The following is a 22,199-nucleotide window of genomic DNA, read 5'->3' as shown; positions in this document are numbered from 1 at the left end:
CTCTTTTTTTTTTATAAAACTAATTTTATTTGAACCAAAAATTATATCAAAACTCAGCTGATTGCAACAAGAAAATGGAGGGAATCAAACGTGTCCTACTGACAACAGCTTCAATGAAAACATAAAAATCTCATCTTCCACATGGGATTCATAAATCAAATAAAATGATCATTTTTTTGACTTTAGCTCACATTTTACCTCTTGGCTTACAATCATCAGTAGGTGGTTATTTCAGGCTTTGGTCAGCTTTTGAACAGGATTTGCTCTTGAACGTCCCTTCAGAAAGAGTGAATGAAATTAAAATACGCGTTCAGGAAGCCGTTGGGATCCTCCAGCTGAGGGTAGTGACTGATGTGCTCATCCAGGACCGTTACAGTCGACCTCCGGACCAGCTGCCTGCAGAAACACACACATTTTGATTTGACAAGATTATTAAACACACAAATGCAAAACAATGCTGGATGTTTAAACCACAAATATTACAAACATGAGAAGTAAAACACACAATTATCTTCCTGGACTAGATATTTAAAAGACTGGACTAAAAAGTAGTGATGAGCGGATCGATACTGAAATATCGATACTTCCGATACCAGGTCTTTATGTTCTAAAATCGATCTCAAATCAAAATAATGACACTTTGTGATAACAAAGCAGAAACTAAACCATTGAGTTGTGGCAACACAACAAACCTTATGAAACACCTCAGGTTAAAGCACAGGAGAAAACAGTGTCAGAATTAAGACGTTTTCATTTTATAGTCATTTTTAATAGTTAAAGAATAACTTATTCTAATGGTCTTATTATTTTACTCACTTATTTCTTGTTGTAGGGTTTGAAACGGCATTTTGACATATTTTATATGATTGTGTCCTAATTTGGTTTTTCTGCTGCTATATAGTAAATGAGGCCACTACCTCAATATACTTCAGAGTTTAAAATAAAAAGTAAATTACTCTGATGTCTTGTATTCTTTGTGAAGCTATGATTTGAAATACACTACTTTTTTTTTTTTTAGCTTTACCAAACACATTAAAATGTATTTACACAAAGTATTAGTTTCGGATTGGTATCGCCAATATCAGCCTAAATTTTACTCGGTCTCGGATCAGAAACGAAATCGAAACTAAAAACTTAAATGTCCCTGGTTCAAATTCAACCACTTGTATTAAGTCAAATTTTCTGTCCAGCAAAATGTGCACCCAACTTTCCTTAAATACCAAAAAAATAAACACATTTGTGTATATTACCAATGTTTTCAGTCCAATCAAGGCTCCAAGGTAACTGGTAAAGCTACATTTATTATCTTCTTGAATGCAAAGAAACTATAGCTGAGGCCTGAGCTCCTGAGGAAAACCTTAGACGTTTCTTTTTTTTTTTTTTATGCAACTTTTCTCATTAACACTCATCTGCCTGGGCTCGGGAGCGTTACTACTAATCTGAGTTTTAAGAAATAGAGGAAGGGGTGCTCACTGGTAAAGACGGATGAAGTGCGGATGCGGGTTGACTGGGTCCAAGGGTCCGTAGATCATGTGCACTGAAACACAAAGAAAGAGGAAAATGAAGGAGTGACACACACGGGAGAATCAAGCACTGCCATAAAATAATCTTGGATTTTGTCTTAACATGCAAATCCCCAAAGTAACACAATCCTGCATAATTCTCCAGATTAGGAAGATTTCATTAATGTCAAACTGATTTAGAATTTTCTTTCTAAATCTGAAACAATAAAAGCTGCAACTTAAAAAAAGACCCGTGTGATATTTTCATATCTTTTGGAAACGAGTCCATCTTGTATTTGTTTAGTTGCTCAGAAAGGTCCTTAAAATTTGAACCTCTGAGAACACTGAAAGTCTGTGTTGAGTTTTCTACCAATTCATCACATTTAGTCCGGAGCAAAGCGGTGGACTCGCCAGGTTTTAGCGACGCTCATTTGAGAATTTCCTGAGTCACAAAATCCACCAGTCTGATGCTGAAGCCCCTTTTTGCTACATTCCTCATGGGCTCTGTGTCAGTAGCACACACACACACACATTTCTACCCCCACTCCCTCATCCGGAGCTCTGGATCACAGATGGACTCCGTGGTCGCTCCTCACAGGCTAAGCAGCTTAGCGTCAGCGGCTCTCTGGCTGAGGCTGCCGGGTTAACACACCTCAAGGAAGCATTTGGCCACCCTCTGATTTATCGACACACACACACATACAAACACATCCATCCACGCGTGCACACCAGGACATGTGATGCAACTGTGAACTTACGTGGGACGAACGTGGAAGTGAGCGCGCCCACCCATCGCTCTCTGTGCTTTAGTCTCTGGTTGATGTACTGGAGGATACTAAGAAAAAGAGGAGTGAGTGAACACGGAGTGGTAATTAAAGCGGCTTAAATGCAATGAAAACACACACACACACACACACCTGTCCAAGACTAAGTTGCCATCGTTATAGCGTAAACCCGTCCACATGTCCCAGAACTCGGCATCGGTGGGCTGCGTGTACGGACCGAACACTTCTCCTATCCTAATAGTCAAAGAGCAAAAAAAAACTCTTAGTTTTACACACAATGGGGATTTTTTTTTTTTTTTTAAATGTGGCACAAACTAAGCTCGTCTTACCCTTTTTGGAAGATCAGGTAGTTTGTGAGTCGGGTCAGAACAGGAGCCAGAATACTGGAGTCCTTGAGAAGCTTTTTGAGGACAAAACAAACACGTCTCAGCCAGGCAGCTCCTTAAAGTCCGTTATATTAAAACGCATCACATGAGCGGAAAAGCAGGATGAAGAAAAACAAAAGTGACTCACTCTCTGCAGCAGACGTGGGTGGTGTGTTTCTGGGAATAATCCTGTTGGAAATTAATCAGAGGTGCTTAAGACTTATTAGTGTTATAACTGTAATACTTTAGTGTGACCCTGCAACTCAGGGATGATTTTAACGGTATATAAGACACAGACTGCACTCTACCTCCATTGGAAAGACAAAGACTGTTGAATATCAGGTGACCTGTGCGATTTTGGTCACTCCTAGTTATGAAGCAGGAAAAGGAAAAAAAAAACAAGGAGATGGTTAGTTATTTATTATTTTACCTTGCTGTGATCAAGCATCTACCACCTGAAGAAAACAGCAATTCCTCAAATGACCACCAGAGAGCGTCTGCAAAAAGTAGTTAATCCCATTTGACTGTAAAGATGGACAAACGCAGACCACAAGAGCTGTGATTTGTCCACTTGGTAGAAGCATGTTTTCACTTTAGTATTTATGACTGCTTTTCCATCTCCACAATCGCATCATCAGTGCGTCATCGATCCGGACGTCGCCATGTTGGAGGTACCCGGCGAAGGCAAACAAAACGCACGGACTGAAGTAAATCGTGAAAAATTGTGACTTACTGCCTTGTTTTTGGCGGCTGTGCCAGTCGGGCAGACCGTGAAAAACGTTTGGAATTTTATAGACTGCCAAAAGTTATCAGAGGAAAGGAGGCGCTTGTGGTTAGTAAGCGAAGCTAAACCAGGATCTACGAGGCAACAGTCTGGACAACATCCAGATTTGTTGGGCCCATTTCTTGTCAGGTAACTGAAATGTTGATAGCAGCAGCTCTTAACTAATTTTCTAATGATAATAATATAATTCATATCAATCTATTGCATGTGGTATTATTGACTTCCAACGCCTCCAACATGGCGACTTCCGGATTGATGACGCGCTGTTAAAACCCTCTATTGACTGTTTTGGCTCAAAAAGGCGGAACACACTGAGGGAAGGTTAACTGAGGGGTTTAATTTGTATTTGTGTGACTCATCTTCGGTGAAATTACAGTGAAAATTAGGGGAAAGTTTCTGTTGCCATTGTTGAAAGTGAAGCAGGAAGTAGAAACAAAACTTAGCAGGACTGGCAGAAGAGAAAGAGCGCTGACTAGCGTAGCATAAACCAGCATTGGCTTCGTACGTAGGTTACTGCGTCTACTCTAGAAGAGCCTTGAGACTAAAACTTTTTGTGTCAGCCTGTAAACATGGTTATTTCTGCTGTAAATGTTGGTAATTTATCACGAAAGTGACTCACTTCAGAGCGAGCCTCTAGTGGCCATTTGAGGAAGTGCAGCTTTTGACCTTCAGTCAACCACAATAGACTTAAAGTCGCGTTAAAGAAGAAATAAACATGTTTACAGCCTGGGAAGTTAATTTATTTGTCTAAATTCCACATTCATGACAACTCACCCATTTAATTTTTTTATCAAAGCTGTCAATCATGTTCCTCCTCTTTGCAAGTTTTTGGATTAGCCACTAGTTAGATAGAGTCAACACCGCTCTTCAGGAATCCTATGTGTGACGTCCACCATTACATACAGTATATTGGTTTGACAACATGCATGAAAAACCTTTATACCTGTAGAGCAGCTCCAAGGCCACAGTGTCTCCGTAGTCGTGGGAGACCAGGTTCACTCTCTGGTTGCTCAGGCCTAAGTGGGCCACCAGGGCCTCCACCACGCTGGCCTGCTCGAAGATGGAGTACCTGTGTGGCCGCTGCGGACAAAAAGAGTTTTAAATAACGAATCTACAACTTCCTCTCCTCCCCTGGATCATCTGAAACTTCTACTCACCGGCTTGTCACTGAAGCCAAAGCCGAGGAAGTCTAGTGCAATGACTCGATGGAAGCGCTGTGTGAGTGGATCCCAGATCTGAAAGTAGAAAGTAAGTCAGACAAATTGAAACTGCGCTACTTTCCTCTGCCGTGCTTTGGTTTGTCATTTAGCCACCGAGCGCGTGCAGCGCGTACCTTGCTCCAGTCGTAGCTGGAGGTGGGGAAGCCGTGGAGCAGAATGACAACATCAGAGCTTCCTAAAGCACCGTAAGAGTCTGAGGACGGAAGAGGAACACGATGAGATGCTGACGAGAAACGTAAAAACAGTCACTGACAAGTCTACTGGCCCGTTTAGGCGACATCTAAAAGTAACATCTCACCTCTGTAGAAGATTTTCCTGCCTCTGAAGTGGAAGACCTCGCCGGCGTTGTGCCACTTCTGCAGGGCAGGAGACAGCTGCGGGGGCGGGATGTGCAGGTAGACGGCTACCAGCGGGATGCAGATCAAACCCACATGAATCCACCACTCTCTCATCTTGAGCTCAGCGGTGGGGGAGTCGCATTCCTGCCTCTGAGAGATGAGTCACATGCAGCGGCATAAGACAAGCGGGAACCGCTAAAATTAAGACGTAGGTGCATTTTTTCTCAAGACGATCCGTGGCACAAAAGCGGGAAATTTCATGCACTGGTCATGTTTCTAGGTATTTGGTAATTTTTATTTTAATAGTAATGTATGCACATAATTAAATTAAAAATCAGTTCTGCATGTACATACATTGTGTGCACATGCAATTTCAGAAATCTTGCAATAAAAACTAATTTCTCAAAGTTAAATTGAAAAGTCATAATAATAAATATTATCTTTAAAGGACATTTTCCATATACTTTGAGGCACGAATATCTGCTTTTATTTTTCTAATATTTTCTATTTTTTTTTTTTTTTACAAAATGACTTAGTCATACATCAAGTTTTTAGTCCTGAAAAAATAAATATATATTATTTTCAAATTAAATGAAACACATTTTTTTTTTGTATTTTTAAAGTATGCTAATAAATGCATATTAAAAATTTCCAAAAATTAGTATTTCAGAAAATTAATTTCTTAAAGTAATTAATTAACTGGCGTTTAGTGGTGATATTATATAGATAACAAAATAAATACGTTTAGTTTAATAAAGAAAATGACGAATAAAGATTAGCAGAATTCATGGTATTATAGTATTTATTTAATTTAAAATAAAAGTAATAATAGCAAAGGTGAAAGCTATTTTACAGCATGATTATTTAAAGTCTCTATTTAATGTGTTTCGTTTTCCTAATTAAAATTTTTAAAGAAAAATGTAATACAAAAAAATAAAATAAAAAAATATTGCCTCCATGTAAACAATCCACTAGGACTTGGGGCAGTAACTAGGCCCCGTTTTGTCCCCTTTGCCCCATTTTTTGCCTCCACGTCCACTGTGCAGACTGTTACACTATGAAACATAAATTACCTTGCACCTGGGCGCAGTTTTCCGACAGTAAATTATTAAAATGAAACACTGTGGACGACCCAGAGCCACAGGCGCGTACGGTAAGTTAGCTAAAAACCATCGCTAGCTCAATGCAGGAGACAAACACTCATTATCACCCTCACCGCCAACTTTACCAGACCGATACTTACAGAAGTGCTCCGAGCTGTCACTAGCAGACCTTATCGCTGAGTTCACGGTCCATAACCGCAGAGGAAACTCCAGTGGAGCGGAAACCAAACCACAGCCTGCAGAGAGGACGGAAAATGTGTCGACATCTTACTCGGTTCCTACTTCCGCGTCTGACAACCGTTCATCGGAATTGATCTCCGATTCAAGGCTATGAAAAAGCCCGTGGGTTGTGGTTTTAGTCAATCAGCACCGAGTAAGGCCTCTACTCTAGACAGGATCTTTGACGAGTTGTCAGAAGGGCGCAGCGGCGCAGTTTACCGCCACCTACTGGTGTGGAGGAGCAATAGCATTTGACCCATATGAAAATACTCTGTATAATTTGTTGTATATTATATCTAAAAGTAATAAAATCAAACGGTACTTTTTAAGATAATTCAACACACACATCTTCTACTTATTTATGTGCCCAATGACTCAATTTTATTTGCTTCTATATATATTTTTATGCAGGATAAATTACACATATATCTGATATTTCAATCATTTATTTCATCAAAAATAAATCATTCTCTAAATGATTTTAAATGAACTTGGCCAGGACTAGCAAATGTTTACTCGAAGTGCACATCATTTGATGTAGAAATAAGTCACCAAGGGCCCCCCACACAGGATCTGCAAGGAAATTGTGCTTACCAGAAGTTTGACGAGCATGGGAGGTACGCCGGGAAAAGTGTTTTAGTGTCTGAAATTAAAATCACAGCAAAAAAAAGAACAAAGAGAAAACAAAGACAAACCTTTTCAGGAACACGTCTCACTGCTAAATAACTAGTGGGAAGTTGTGGTTTTTATTAGAAACATCTGTGACCCAATAGTCACTTGATTTGCAAGATGTAGTTCCTCTGGACTGGAGAGTTTCTGGCCCTTAACGCTTTATTAGAAACAGAGGATAACGCCAAGGTTTAAATAAGAGTTTGTCTCGACGATAGACAACCAAACAGTCAAACCGAACGTGATTACAGCCTCAGATAGCGGTGAAAGATTCCCCTCAGTCATAACCAAAAACACAGTAGTTAAATGCTAGAATGTTTTCCTCTGCCCTAGACGGACGTTTTAAGACTGAAACCACATCATTTGGTTTCACTAGACAAAAAAAAATGCAGCAAAAAAAAAATCCTCAAACTCTTACTCACACTAACAAATTGTGTTATATTTAACACCAGTTTACCGGCTCACTTCATTAGCTGCAGGCTGGTGGTTACGGTTGGCAGCGGCGCAGCTTCCTTAGAAGAAAACTTCTCTGGCGGACGTCTGCTTGCTTCCCTGTAGGAACATTCATGTCAACAGTCAAATAAACACTGTGCGATAAATGAAAAACATGGCCCTGCCGTTAGGCTAAATACATTTTTTATTTTTAAAAACCATACACATTACTCGACAAGTTTCAAATGTAAATCCAATCACAATATCCATTTAAAATGCTCAAGATAAACAGACATGAAGTACTTTTTATTTCCAAATGTTAAAAGATAAAAAAATAATAATCCATAAAACAGATGGAAAAACATTCATTCCCGTTACAGGAAGAAGCTACAGAACAAACTCCTCACATGGATTCCTCTTCAATGTCTCACTTTGTACGCAATCCTAGCTGCTGTTTTGTCATCTGTAAAACAAGGAAAACAAACTATTTCCTCAGAGAACGTCGTGATTGAACTTTTCCCTCCCTGTGCGCGGCCCTCACAGGTGAGGCCGGCCAGGCGGCCGCAGGAAGAAGCTGCGAAACCCGCTGCCCGATTTCACCGCGTTGTGGCCCGGCGAGCGCCTTCCCAAACATTTAATTAAGTGTGTTAATAAGTGAAACTAAAACAGGCCAGTTCTCTTTCACATCATTTGCACCCTGAGATGAATATTCCAGAACAAAAACACATTTTAGTGGCCAAAACCCTCCCCGGTAGAACGTGATTGGTGTCAAATCATCCAAAATTCGGTTTAGTGCGATGAAAGGTTATCATCAGTATCATCATAAAAATACAAAGGTACAATTCTTTTTTTTTTTTTATTATCATCATGATTTGTATCAAAATTATTTTTCCCCAAGGAACGCTATGAAATAAAGTACCCTGTGCAGATAGATACCAGTGTATGCCTAGTGTTTATTCTTGAAAAATGCACGTGTCCAATTCTTTAGCGTTTCCAGTCCATCAGGTGTCAAAAATATTTTTACAAACGAACCAAATGCAGCGGCTTTTATTTACTGATGGTGAAAAGAGTCGTATGGACAGGGCTGAAGGGACTTTTCTTTAAAAAAAAAAATAATAATAATAATAATAATAATAAATAAAATAAAAAATAAGCTTTTTTTCCCCTTTTTGTCTTTGAATTTAAAATGCCAACAAACCAGAACTCAGGAGGAGCAAAATTACATTTTTTCCTAAAGAGAACGAAATATGAAAATAATTGACTTGCTTTTGGACGATGTTTCGCTATCTACATACACAAAGTCTGAAGTTAAAAGGTTCTTTCTTTATAGATTCCTTTTAAATGAAATACTTCTTCTATGCCTGAGTAAACAAAATGTTTGTATTGTACATTGGCAGGGAGGGGGGAGGCTAACGTTTTGCTGAGAGAAAAAAAAAAAAAAAAAAAAAAAAAAAAAATGTAGAAGAAATTAAATGCACCATTTATTTTGAAAATGATGACCAGGGTCCATATTTATCAAGCATCCAGAGGGAGGGAGGAAATCAGTCCTAACTGGGCCCCCGTATTTTAAGAGTGGGGCTTGTTTGGTCCTGCTTTTAGCCGTAGAAGTTATTTAGCTGTAAGGAGTTTCCTGAAGGTGGTAAATGGTGGGACCAGGTCGTTATTGTAGCCAAGGCACATTCATGCTTAGTCTTACTGAAAAATAAATAGATGATGTGGTTATAGCTCACAAATACAGCACGAGTTTGAACCGAAGTGAAAAAGCTTGATAGTGCTTTTGGCAAAAACACATTTTTAGCCTTAACATGCATAAATAAGCTCATGAAACACCAACGAGTGAAGCTGCGTTCCCTTTTCCTGCACCGGCCGGTTTCCGAATGCAACCGATAACTACAAGATGTTTTATGGTCGCGCGAATCTAAAAGAACTTCTACTAGTCGCTGAAAGAAGTGACCGAGGTGAGACTCTTGTTTCCTCCACAAACTTTCAGCATGATTTGAGATGCTTGCTAAATACGGGCCCGGATGATTTTTTTTTTTTTTTTTTTTCCTTTTTTTTCATTTTTAAAGTCCCTTTAATGACTGAACCTTTCAACATGTGGAAATTCTTGAACACAACATAATGAATGAAAAGAGAATCCAGAACTCCAGAAGGTTTTGTGCACATGAAAACTATCGAAGAAATGGAAGAAGTAAATATTTATAGCAATGTTAGTGGACAGAGGCCCTAATTATCTCTCCCGTCCCCGTCTCCTGTGAAAACACCTCGTCCGACGGACCTCTTTTCTATACAAGCCTTAGTGTTTATCGGTTTGGCTAGAAGGTTCTATATTATCTACAAATATATAACAAATAAAACTTGCAGGCAAAAATAGTTAAGTTTCAATAGAAACACCCTTTTTTTCCTGAAAATACAGCAGTATCTGAAATAATCCTCTCGTTCAGTTTCTTATTCTGTCCCAGTTTTCTGCATCATACATCAGGAAGCTCTTTTGCCTACAAACAGAAAAAAAAAGTATCTACAAACTTTGTAAACAGACCTGCTTTTTCCAAAAACATAAATAACTCAAAATATTAACAGCCGATGGAGCAGAAATAAGTTTTGAATGAGCAAGGGCCAAAGAGATAAATATACAACACCATTCAGATAAAAGAGAAGCTAAAGGTTCTTTCATAATTCTTACAGACGATCTTCAAGCCAGGAGGAGGAACCTCCCCTTCTCAATTAAAATAATAGTAATAATAATAGAATAATAAAAACAGGTCACTTTCAATCAGTTTATAATCACCCCTTGTTACCGAGAAAAACAAATGTTACCAAGGAGGGAGGGGTGAAGACGGAGTCCTTGTGTTGCAGCGGGGGGTATTGATAAGAACCAAAAAATAAAAGAAGACCAAAGAAGAATCCACACCAAGCCGTACATTCCTCAGAATGTTTGCTGTTCTTTTAGTCCAGCCCAAGCCAAGCTCACACTCCGCTCTTCCGTGTAGCCCTTCGCCTCTCCTCTCCAAGTGTTCGTTTCGTTTCGTTTCGTCTGAGTTGAGCTCCTCGGTGGCGGGTAGAAAAGAGGTGGTGACGTGTGGAGCGCGGGGGGGGGGGTGGGGGGTCAGATCAAAGGGAGGTCTCCAGGCTGTGTAGTGGGCTCCCCGGGGCCGAGGGGGTTCCTGATTTGGGGCCCTCTGGGAGGAGGTGGTTACTGCTCTCCACAGCGTTATTGTTCTGGTTCGGGGAAGGCGAGACCGGCGTGGTGGGCTCGATGGTGGTGATGGGCGAGGGCGTGGGCGACGGGGGCGTGGGCGTGGCGTTGCGGGGGCTGGCGGAGTTGCGCTTGGTGGGGGCGTCGTCCTCGGCGTCGGTGTCGTCTATGAGGGGGATGTGGGGCTCAGAGTCCTCTATCCGGAACTCGGGGTGGGTCATAAAGTTGTGGATCGATGATCGCGACTCGGGCTTCTCCAGCCCCTCATAGAGGGAGATGGAGCTGCGGAATGCATTCACCACCCGGATCTGGAGGGACAGGGAGCGGGACACGTACGGCGTTTAGTCACAACCTGGAGTGAAACACTTTCATCTGCCACTTTAACACCCGGAGGACGGCAAAGGTGAAAAAATCAAGGGTTTCGTTGGGTCAATAATAGGTGAGTTTTAGGGGCTTCAAAACCAAAAGTCTGTCAGGGGGGGGGGAACTCAGAGACACGTGCAAGTGTGCAGTTATTTCCAGTGGTGACGTTACTACTAGTATTACTCATCACCTGACGCCGAGTTCTTTATCTAGTCTACGTTAGCGACAGAAACCAGATCAAGTCCCATTTAAACAGTGTTACCAACTACTACTACACGGCTCTGAAATCAACACGTAGACATGGCCGCCTTTAAAGGTTAATCTCTGAAATTAAATCTATCGCACAAACTACAAGTGAGATGTCAGGTTGCAGTGGTGTGTGAGAGACTGGACTTTAAAGCCTGGACGGTTCAAATTGGGCGTTGATGAAAAAAAAAGTGTCCGAGAGAGAAAATCTGAGATAGAGCTGCTCGAAGACAAAACTAGTGTTGGTGATGGAGTCAGTTGCTATGTTTCCATTAAATGAAAAGAAACGCCCTCATTTCAAAAAAAAAAAAAAAAAAAAACTCTCAAATGTCGATAAAACTCTTCTACGTTCTAAGGAGGTTGTTGTTCAGACGTATAAATATAAAAGCGCATGGCGAAAGTGCAATGGAAACACTTTTGTTTTGCAATAATTCTTCCTCTACGGCGTCTCCGGAGAGGACGCAGGTGGTCATGTGACCGGTTCATTTCGAAGTCTATCTTCCTCGAACTGAATTTAAGAGAATTCTGGGATATTGCGAGAAGAGACTTTACGAGAGTTACAGTTAATTCGGAAAAACGACGGAAACGCAGCTAGTGTCTCGGGGAGGTAACAAACCAGTCTCAAACCTGATGCAATACTTGTCTTTTTCTTTCGGGGTAAGTACAGTAGTAGTATTTCACAAAACACTTGGTAGAAGATTGTGTCCGATTAATGAAAAAAAAAATGCAACGGGGAATCGAGGGGGATCGCTGCTCTTTCTACAAGAACGCATCCAATCAGAAAGGGACAGAGGCTGGATACTAGAGTTTACTACTGGACATGCTTAGGAGAGAGGGAATAGAGACAGAGAGAGAGAGAGACAGAGAGAGAGACAGAAAGACAAAAGAAGAAAGGGGTGGTCAGTCACGGCTCATGTTTGTGGTGTAAAAACAAAAAAGCTGCGGCAGCCAAGCATGTCTACAAGCTGGAATACATGTCAAAAACAGCACAAAGAGAGAAAACTCACAAACGAGACCAGAGACTTTGAACCCATGCAGAGCGCGGCGCTACCTTGTGTTCAATGGTAGTAAACCTTTGAGTATAGCCCATGACACATTTCACAGAATCTAAAGGAGAATACGTGGGGAGTCAGTGGGATTCATTGTTTTCTGGTCATTTTGGCAAGTGGTCACATTTCTGCCAAACAAAGTATTCACACAGAGATCACGAGAGAGAGCGGCCTGGCTCTTTTTATAGAGCACCTGAAAGGAAAAGTTTGTGTCAGCCAGAGAGTTCCACCTAAAACAGAAACCTCAATGTTACTAAAGCATTGTGAAAAAAAAAAAAATCTTTCAAAACGCCACGGAAAAACAACTCTAGATTGGCTGTTAATGTGGGGAAGTCCCACATGTTTACAGCCCAGTCATTTGTTCCATTAAGCTCTTTTTTGTGACATCTGTAAGACATTTAAAATCCACTGCTGGTCAGATGGTCTGTCTGGTAAGATCTGAAAGAGAAAAGGAGTCGTTGTCAGTGGGCACACGGTCCTCGCGAGGGGTCAAGAGGGAGGCTGCTGGAAACACCGCCACCAAATGATCCGTGTCCGCTCTCGACGACGACGAAGCTGAATGGACAGATGGCGTGATTTTAAGGCTGCCAGAGCCTCGCGTTCAAACACACCAAACTGTCCTCGTTATCACCGCTTGGGGCAACTGGAGGCTTTCCCAACTAAAGCTCCTCTTAAAAAAAAACAAAAAAACACTCTTTCTCTCTGAGCTGGAAAAGAAAAGAGTCATTATTTCACCACTGACTGACGACACATCCACTTGGGTTAGATTTTCTCACAGAAGTCCATTTGTTTCAATTGTTTTGGACCGTGACCATGGGCATATACTCAAAACATTTACCCAACTAGGGACTAGAGAGCTGCGACAAAGACCCATGAGTTCTACAGAGGCACAGAGCAGACTCAAGGCAGCTGCAGACAAACCTGGTGATTGTCAATCCAGAACGTAAACTTTTAGCATACGGTGAATACACATCATCCCCCCCCTCCCTCCTCGAGATAACAGTATAAAAGGTTTCCATTTCTTAGACCAAAGCGGAAGCAGAACAGAAAACATGATGACACAGAGAGAACACCTTGACGCTAGAAGCGACCTGGTTACAGGGTACATATATATATAGATATATATACAGCAGTGTTATCAAAGCAGTATGGAAGATGTGGTTTTGGTGTCATTTTTTTTTTTTTTTTGAGAAAACAGGGGGGAACATTAGGAAAAGCATGAGAGAGTAAAAGTGTCAACGTTAGGTGAGAAGAAGAGTGGAGGAGAAAGATGTTAGAAGAAGAAAAAAATAAATAAAAAAAAACGTCTCATGCACTAGAGGAGAACACGCACTCACACCCCACAGTGGCAGAAGCGGTGTTGGCGGCAGTGGCAGTAGTGGTAGTAGTAGAAAAGGCTACATGTGTAGGGCTAGAAACATTGGTTACATCGTGCTGTTGTTGGCTGGAGTTGGAGGCCTGCCGCCTTAGAGCCCCCTGAAAGGAAGTTCCACTCTGGAACGCACTCACTACATCCATCTGCAAAGAATCAGACAGCGTGACAGGAGAAAGCCCAGAGGAAATAAAAAAAAAAAACAAAAAAAAATAAAAAAAACAACACAGCCAGAGGAGAGAGAAAAGAGAGAAAAAAATAAAGAAAAGGCACCAGTAACCATAGAAAAAATGTCACTTCGAAATTGGATTTAGGCATAGTTAAAAAGAGAGAGGAAAAGGGGAGTGATTTGGTTTAAAGGCACTGATCGGAAGGAGCTCTGACTCCAAAATCTGACCTCGCTTTCACTCTTTTCTCTGCAGAATCCTTCCATACTTCCAGCTTTAGCCATGCCAATAACTCTGGTCATTCAGCTGCTCTATCGTGCTTTTCCATCCAGTCCAATTCACTTGCTTCTCATCAGTACCTTCAAACTAAGTTCTAGCAGATAGACTCAGACCGAGTCAGAAATATGCATAGGAACCTGCTTTAGCTCAGAAGCAGAAGAGAAAAATTAGAGGAAGGGCTTTTGTTTTTTTAGGGCACAAGCCATTCTTTAAGAATGCCGAGAGAGAAAAAACAAAACGGATCTTAAGCTGGAGGAGCAATAGAGAGTTAAAGGGTTTATGGCTTTTGTTTCCGTTGGTGTTGGGGTGCGGTGCTGAGCGCTACACGTGAAGCTCTGTGGATCGTTACCTGAGTTTGGATGCGATTGAGGCCTCGGAACCAGAGGATCTGGCCTCGGCGAAGCTCCCGCTCAGCGTGGTCGATCTCATCCATGTCGTCCAGCTCCTCCAACTCCTCGTCGGGGATCTCCTCCTTCTGGGTGCCGTGGCCTGCTGTTTTCAGGAATTTTAAGCGGCTGGTGGGTATTGAGGAGATTACCTGGAAGACATCGGGACGCACATGAGCAACACTGACTTATAATAAATAAAGTGGCCCTGAATATAAGCTAGTTGTCGAGCTACGTGGTAAATGTCAGGCGTTCAGTGTGACGACATCTGGCCTGAGCCTCCATCCCTATCCCCCACAGGGAAGTGACAGACTGAACGGATCTCTACTGACAGCGGCTCCGTCTATTAGAACGGGAACATATGACAAACAGCAGCAAAAGTACAGTAGTGCTAATAAGTCGACTTACTGACTTGCTGATGAGTCACCGACATTAAAATTCAGGTTGCGGCTGTGTGAGTAACATGCCGGGGAAACACACCAGCTGGCATGGATGGTAATTAAAGCAGAAGCACATGTGGTGGAACACACAGATGTCTGAGATCTGAAACCGGATTGGTTGTTTTTCGAAAAAAAAATGTCTTTCTCATGAATTATTTTCCATCACATTTTCCATAAGATCAAATGACCTCTGCAACTATTTTCCAAGGAGGAGCTCACATGTCTTTGATGACATTAGCTTTTTTTTTTTTTAAACTTCTACCTGGCACACCACAGGTTAAAGTGCACTTTAGCTGACACCCTTAGGAAAATACATCCTCTGCTTTTGACTCATCTGGACTCCTGAGGAGACGTCGTGACACGGCACCCTGCCAAGCGTCTCAGTTAAAGCCCAGTGGACGTCTATGCACTCAGGCCCTATTTATTCGTGTTTTGGTGCTTTTGAGCTGAACATATTACATGCACTGAGCTGTGGGATAAATGTGGGCGGTAAGAGAAATCTAATAACAATCATTCAGTCACTCATTATAAACCTCCAGCCGTTATCAGCAGAAAAGTGAGTAATCTCATCATAATGTAACTAAATGTGTTTGTTCTGGCAACATAAAAATCTAATAACTATTTCCTGACAGCATTCGAACACACCGTACTGTTACATGCCAATGTCAGACTCCCGCTGGACGAGACCAGACTTGACTCCGACACAGGGGGGCAGTGTCACACCATATTTTTTTTCCATGCAAACCGAAGATGAAGCTGAGATTTATGATCATACCTGTCCCCATATAAGGGAGCCGAAGCCTAAGAAAGTGCACCACAGCCACTGGTCGATGGTCAGAGCGGTGCAGCTGAATGGCTTCCCTCCAAACTGCACTATGACGAACTAGAAGAGCAGGAAGACAGGAATTAATCAGAGAGCGATGTAGCATTTGCAGGTAGACGTCTTGAGTGAGAAAAATATGCTCATGGTACGTCTACATTCTACTTTACCTGGATAATGAAGGTACCAAAAACAATACTACAGAAGATAAGGTTGTTGAAAATGCCCTCAAAGACATTTCTTTCACCGTGGATCTTGCGGGCATTGATCTCGTTGAAAAGCTGCATCAACACGAAGGTATTGAAGACTATGGTGTAGTGTTCAGAGGGTGGAGCGTGGAGAGGTGCGTTCCTGCCGCTGTCAATGTCAAACATTTTCTCTCCTACAAAAAAAAAAGAAGAAAAGAAATGTTTTTTGTTTTTATTAAATGAACAGATTCACTCAGTTGGAAAACACTTGTGCACACGGAGAATTCAATGAGATAAAGAGGCTTCTCACCAGCAAAGAGCAGTGTAAAGATGATGACTAGCTGGAACACTCCCTGACCCAGGATGTTCTTCATCATGGTGCGAGAGATAAGAGGCTTGTTGCGGCCATATGGCTTCCTTAGCAGCAGGGCTTCTGTGGGGGGCTCTGTGGCCAGAGCTAGCGACGCAAAGGTGTCCATGATCAGGTTGACCCATAACATCTGCACTGCTTTCAGCGGGGAGTCCTAGCGGCGGAGAACGAGGTCCCAAATCAGGTTTTTTTACTTTTAATATCTCACGGAAATTCAAAGCATCTCGCAAAGACATTTTTTAATCAATTCAAACTAAACTGCATGTGGGAAACAAATGAATTGCCTTTCCGCAAATTGATGTTGACTATTTAAGTCAGATTGCTATTTCAATCTGTTGTTCCCTGACGTACCAAGGCACTTCTTCTCTATGAGATTATTTTTTTCACAAAGACTGTTCATGCTAACCTGTGTGATGCAGGCTCCTGTAAATGCTACGATGACAGCCACCACATTGACAGTTAGCTGAAACTGGAGGAATTTAGAGATGCTGTCGTAGACATTCCGTCCCCACATGACAGCTTTGACAATGCTGGAAAAGTTGTCATCAGTCAGGATGATGTCAGATGCTTCCTTGGCAACATCTGTTCCAGCAATACCCTGGAGACAAAAAGAGGATGATTAAGGGTTTGTCTGCATCTGGTCACAAGATATTTATCATTCTCATGTATCTACACGACCATTATTTCCCAGAAAAACTGCTCTGGCTGTTAGTAAATACATTACGCTGACAGATTACTACAAATAATAACTGGAGCAGTGTGTTTCAAGTAAAAAATGATTCTCTGAGACAAGGCCTCGTGTTTCATTAAAGAAAATAAACCAGAAAACTTACCATAGCAAAGCCGACATCAGCTTTCTTCAAGGCGGGACCATCATTTGTACCGTCTCCTGTCACTGCTACCACTTGTCTCTGTTCTATCACTGTGCTGTCAATAATGCCTGGAATATTCAAAATAAATAGATTAAAAAAAATAAGCTGTAACACGCTTGTTAAAATTTTTTCATTGTTACTCATAACAGGAACACATGACTACCTTTCACTAAGGTGTGTTTGTCTGTGGGGGAAGAGCGTGCCAGTACTCGTAGTTTGGGCCAGATCTTGTCAATGCGCTCTTGTTCAATCTAGAAACACGAGACAAAACCCTAATAGAATCCCAACAGCACATTTCTGACAACAGTCTCTGAGGTACAGTATTTTTGCTGTTGCCCACCTCTCCTTTTTCATTGCGTATCCTGCGATTGAACTCTTTCCCCTCCAGGCAGAGGAAGTCGTCTCCGGGCTGCAGGATGCCACATTTGGTGGCGATGGCTCGAGCTGTGTTGATGTTGTCCCCAGTCACCATCCGCACTGTAATGCCAGCACGTTGGCATTTCTTGATAGCGTCTGGGACCTGGAGGAAACACAAAGGAGGAGGAAATGCATGTTATTTTTTTGCACACTGCAACAATCGCTGTTTTTTTGTGTGTTTTTTTTTTTTATTAAATTCCCTCTGTGTCATGTTTCCAACACAGAAGTATAAATGAGAGACAGTCAAGCAGTGAGAAAGCTAATACGTTCTCTTTCACAGATTATCAGATTGTCTCACTACTGTACCTCTCCTTCTGAAATTATTACTCCAGTCATGGCAAGGATAATTTAAAAACGGTTGAGAATACATTACTCGCCTTTTCGCAACTTCCTCACAAGGCTCAAAACTTCCCCACAATTCCAGGATATGTTAAATTATACAGACCGATCATTTCAGTAACTTTCTGAAACTATCAATTTGATATTTACTTCTACGTCATATAGCAAAGGGCCTGAGGTGCAGAAGTGAGAAAGAGGATAGGGTTCCCTTTTCATTTTTATTCTAGACAATTATTTCTGTTCCTTTTCTTGTAAATAAACAAAAAAATAGTGCAGCTCTATGAAGGTGTTCCAGGAAGTATACAGCAGCACAAATGTAAAAAACACACAGTTTGTTTTGCTAACGGGTTTTATAAGTACTAAATGTTTTTACACTAGTGAGACTGTGGCTGATTTTCGTAATTTCAGCGTATGCACAAGCAATCAAAGAAAGTATGTATTTCTGGCACATACACGTCTCTGCCTGTTTTAGTTGAGACAGCAATTACGATCTAACAACACGGCTAGGTTTTTTTTTTTTGTCCTGCATGTGTGCCCACTAACCTCTGGTCTCACAGGGTCTTCAATGCCGACAACGCAGAGGCAGGTCAGTCCGCTGAGGATATCGTTCTCGTTGTCCCAGTCAGGTTCTCCCTCGGAGGCAGGAAAATCTCTGTATGCAAGGCAGATGGTCCTCAGGCCCTCGGAGGCCATGGGCTCGATCACTTTCTTAACCATGTCATCTCGGTCGCGTGGGCGGAAAACCTTTGCTTCGCCATTTGCTGTCACAATTTTATAGCACCTGGGAGGGTGTAAAGGGGTTACAATAAAATTTAAATTAAGCGTATAGTAAAAAAACGTAGGGGCAAGTGCAGGAGGATGAAATATCCTAAAAGAAATCCACAGAAGATGGAGTTGAGAAACACAGTTCAAGACGGAGATAACTACAGATTACTGATTACTGTAAAAATGTAAAGGGGTTAACAGACGAGAAGACAAAGCATTTGAATGTTGAGCTGCAGTAGTAAGAAGTCACACTAAGCCCTCTGTGGGTTAAAAAGAAGCCTGCTTGGTTAAGAGGCTTACAGAGCTGTTACCGGCTCATTTTCTCAGCGCCTGATTTTAAGTCGTAACGTAAGGGGCTTGGGTGGGATGCACTTGAACTTCTTAGCTGCTTAAGCCATTACACATATCATTTACTGCAAAGTCTGGCCAGCTGGAACAAGTAAAAAAAACTATGGAGTAACATTTAATTGAGTATTTATGCGGCGAGAACTTCATGAAAGCGCGTCTCTTGAGTACAACATTCCAGGAGAAACACTGATATACGGTTGAAAATATAAAACGAGCGTGAAAGATGAAAAGGTTTCTTACTTTTTCAAGAGAATTTCTGAAGCTCCTTTGCTGAACATACGGTAGCTGCCATCAGGCATCTTCAACACAGTGCTCATAGATTTGCGGACTGAGTTGAAGGTGTACACCTTGTACAGTTTCTCTTCTGGGATCTCGTTGCGGATGGCCTGGTAGTCGCGTTTTAAGTCGTTGGAAAAGCCAAGCAAGGCACATTCGGTCTTGTTGCCCACCTGTCGTGGCAGACCCCCTTCTTTTTCTGGAGACTGAAGAAAGTACGACGACAATTAAGTAAGTTCCAAAAGCCAAACATCGAAATATGCATGCGGCCGCATATTGTATCCTACCAGCTTACCATTATCTTAGTGGTGTAGGCGCTGTTGACTGCAATGCCCAGAATCAAGAGGTCTAAGATGGACGAGGGGATGTTCTCTGGCTCAGGGATCTTCTTGTAGTGCTTTTCGGCTACGAAGGCCTGGACCACAGTCATGCGGTTCATGGTGAGAGTACCGGTCTTGTCGGAACAGATTGCCGTGGCATTGCCCATAGTCTCACAAGCATCCAAGTGGCGCACCAAGTTGTTATCTTTCATCATTTTCTAAAGGACGATAAAAAAATAAATAAAAAGATGAATTGACCACACTGAAATTTAATAGTACATTTCTGCACCAAGCACAGCTAAAAGGTCTACAGACAAATTAAAGTGAATAGCTCCATGATTTGTAAAATCCCTTGTTGATTAACAGCAGAATAACATTAACAAGGCTTTAATGTGTCAGTTAGCTTAAGTCTTAACAGCTTCTAGTTTTAATAGGCTGAACTGTAAGCTGGTCAGCTTTGGCACACGACACTTGACTACAAGACTTTACCTTAACAGAGTACGCCAGTGAGATTGTTACAGCGAGCGGCAGGCCTTCAGGAACAGCCACCACCAGAACGGTGACGCCAATGATGAAGAATTTCACAAAGAACTGAATGTATATGGGTGTGCAGTCCTTGGTCCAGCGCAGGTTCTGGATCCAGAAGGTGTCCACTACGAACAGCACCACCAGGATAATAACAGTGATAGCTGACATAACAAGTCCTGGAGGAAAAGAGAGAGAGAAAGGAGAGTCTCAATCAATCATAGACCGAATTCACTAACGTAACCGAGTTATTTTTGAAGGTAAAACATTCCAAAAGAAATGGGGACAACTAAATCGCAGTAAACGCAAGGATACAAGAACTCATAAAACGAGTATCTTCAGCATTCAACTGTGCCAAAATGGAGTGATTTCTTTTTGACTCACCAGCTTTTCCAATCTGTACCGCTAGTTTGGTCAGTTTGCCCTGGAGGACAGATTTCTCCTTCTTTGGCAGGTTGGCTTTCTTCTTCTCCTCTGCGTCACCTCCCTCATCACTGTTCAGAGGCTGCATTTCCATCGCAGCACCGTCCTGTGCTTTAGCTGCGGCAAAGAAAACGAGACAAGGCTGTTAAATGAATTCTGACAAATACAATAACATACCAGCTATTGCTTATTACTTGTAATGTGATACTTATACAAAGAGTGTTCAAGGATTTATGTTAAGTGACAGAAATGAAAATTATTTTTCTGATCAAACCAGTCTAGCAGTTATGGAAAATCAGCATAATGCAAATAAAATACAAGAGGTTATTCACAGGCACCACATGAAGCCCACTTAATTTGCCTATTTGCTCACATTTGCAACCTGGAATAAAATCGTATATTCTCCGCCTTGAAGCTGTGAAAGAGCTAACTTAATAAACACACTATACTTCATTTATACGTTTCACAGTTAATATTAAGAAAGTGAGAAAGATTTTTCTAGGGTTCTTGCTTTGATTAGGTTAAGAAGAAAAAGTAAGTGAAGAACAGGTTTGGACTTGATTTTGACCGATCTACCTTATTTGATTATCTGATTTAAAAGGCAGTGGACATATTATTACCTTCCTCCCACCCAGAGCTTTAAAGAACAGATTAACAAGCTAGCAACACAGGGAGGTGTGAATCACCTCCTCCTTCACCAGCAACCACAACAGTTGTTGCCAGTTAAATTCCCATAAACCTCTTTCATCTCTTCCTCAATATCCCTCAGGACTCTGCTCTCCCTCCTACAAGACTGACAGGAGTCCCAAGCCCACATCTAACCAGGTAGGCTTGGAGATGCAAAACCTCCAAAGGCAAAAAAGTGGAGGAGAAGAAGAGGTGGTTGGGAGGCCAGCAGGGGATGGTCTCTGTTGTGTCACTTCCCACAATAAAACCATTAGCTGTGCGGGGCTCTGATGCTACTGTTGTTGCTACGGGACGACTGACACATTTTATTACAGAGGAATATTTTAAAGTCAATATATGCAGCACAAGCGGCCCCTGTCCAATTTGGGCATGCAGGCGGCTCTATTTATGTCCATGGTATGGACAGCAGTGTGCTATTGTGTGTGAATGTATGCAGACAGAAGCAGGAACACTGGCCTCCTGCAGCTGCTGTGGACTGCGGCTTGCTCTGCACTTACATGGTCGGTGTAATCTCAGTCTAAAGGATTACTGTTGATTCCTGGCAGGCAGAGGGAATCTGTGCACCAGGGAATAGCGCCAGGGTTGTGGTCACAGACCCAAGCACTACTGATCATAGTGTCCCAGCAGGACTACAAGCCTGGCTAGCTGGCTGTGCTACCATTAAACAGCCAAATCGTCATTGTTGCCCGATTTTGCACCAGCATGAGTCTTACAGTTCGACTCTGGGATGGTTCATTTTGGGGCATCAATAGAAATCAAATTGTAGTGACCTGAGGGAGAGTCAGAGATAGAGATGGGTGGGAAAGCAGATGTTCTGGCCCCAGAATTGTTGCATGGCTTTAATCTCCTCATCACTAATCGCTATAACTGGATTCAGTAGCACCTGCTGCTCAAAGCGCAATGTGCCAGGGAAGGACAAGAAAAGAGGAGAGAG

The 22,199-nt window shown here is 41.9% G+C and overlaps 2 protein-coding genes across 4 annotated transcripts in view; both read right to left on the bottom strand.

The window, feature by feature from the left end:
- Window positions 1-3: 3 nt before the first annotated feature.
- Window positions 4-6,419, bottom strand: mest. The gene is made up of 12 exons (XM_047575454.1): window positions 6,238-6,419; window positions 4,955-5,144; window positions 4,770-4,849; window positions 4,594-4,671; window positions 4,380-4,516; window positions 2,961-3,019; window positions 2,801-2,841; window positions 2,617-2,687; window positions 2,420-2,521; window positions 2,261-2,337; window positions 1,474-1,537; window positions 4-396 (listed from the first exon to the last, which is right to left on the bottom strand). Exons 2-12 carry the CDS (start codon window positions 5,106-5,108, stop codon window positions 279-281), a joined length of 981 nt encoding a protein of 326 aa, XP_047431410.1. The 5' UTR covers window positions 5,109-5,144; window positions 6,238-6,419; the 3' UTR covers window positions 4-278.
- Window positions 6,420-7,604: 1,185 nt separating this feature from the next.
- atp2b1a (ATPase plasma membrane Ca2+ transporting 1a) overlaps window positions 7,605-22,199 on the bottom strand; it is a 32,578-nt gene continuing 17,983 nt past the window's right edge. Inside the window, exons 8-22 of one of the 3 annotated variants that reach the window (XM_047574904.1) lie at window positions 20,540-20,695; window positions 20,120-20,334; window positions 19,606-19,848; window positions 19,275-19,516; window positions 18,465-18,702; window positions 17,506-17,685; window positions 17,329-17,416; window positions 17,127-17,233; window positions 16,700-16,891; window positions 16,234-16,447; window positions 15,906-16,117; window positions 15,691-15,798; window positions 14,439-14,627; window positions 13,700-13,789; window positions 7,605-10,921 (exon numbers count right to left, since the gene is read on the bottom strand). In XM_047574904.1, coding sequence (XP_047430860.1) covers window positions 10,529-10,921; window positions 13,700-13,789; window positions 14,439-14,627; window positions 15,691-15,798; window positions 15,906-16,117; window positions 16,234-16,447; window positions 16,700-16,891; window positions 17,127-17,233; window positions 17,329-17,416; window positions 17,506-17,685; window positions 18,465-18,702; window positions 19,275-19,516; window positions 19,606-19,848; window positions 20,120-20,334; window positions 20,540-20,695 — 2,867 coding nt within the window. In that variant the 3' untranslated portion in view covers window positions 7,605-10,528. Of the gene's footprint in view, window positions 10,922-13,608; window positions 13,790-14,438; window positions 14,628-15,690; window positions 15,799-15,905; window positions 16,118-16,233; window positions 16,448-16,699; window positions 16,892-17,126; window positions 17,234-17,328; window positions 17,417-17,505; window positions 17,686-18,464; window positions 18,703-19,274; window positions 19,517-19,605; window positions 19,849-20,119; window positions 20,335-20,539; window positions 20,696-22,199 lie in introns of all 3 variants that reach the window. The other 2 variants (XM_047574906.1, XM_047574905.1) reach the window with 2 other exon arrangements.

This window comes from Mugil cephalus, chromosome 22, assembly GCF_022458985.1.
Source record: "Mugil cephalus isolate CIBA_MC_2020 chromosome 22, CIBA_Mcephalus_1.1, whole genome shotgun sequence".
NCBI lineage: Eukaryota > Metazoa > Chordata > Actinopteri > Mugiliformes > Mugilidae > Mugil > Mugil cephalus.
Note: the sequence above shows the minus strand (reverse complement) of the source record. Positions and strands in the feature narration are given on the sequence as shown.

Coding starts and splice junctions, on each gene's coding strand:
- mest (XM_047575454.1), bottom strand. CDS start 5,108: ATGAGAGAGTGGTGGATTCATGTGGGTTTGATCTGCATCCCGCTGGTA. Junction 4,672..4,769: donor CCAGCTACGACTGGAGCAAG/GTACGCGCTGCA, acceptor TTCTACTTTCAG/ATCTGGGATCCACTCACACA. Junction 2,688..2,800: donor ACCCACGTCTGCTGCAGAGA/GTGAGTCACTTT, acceptor GTCCTCAAAAAG/CTTCTCAAGGACTCCAGTAT.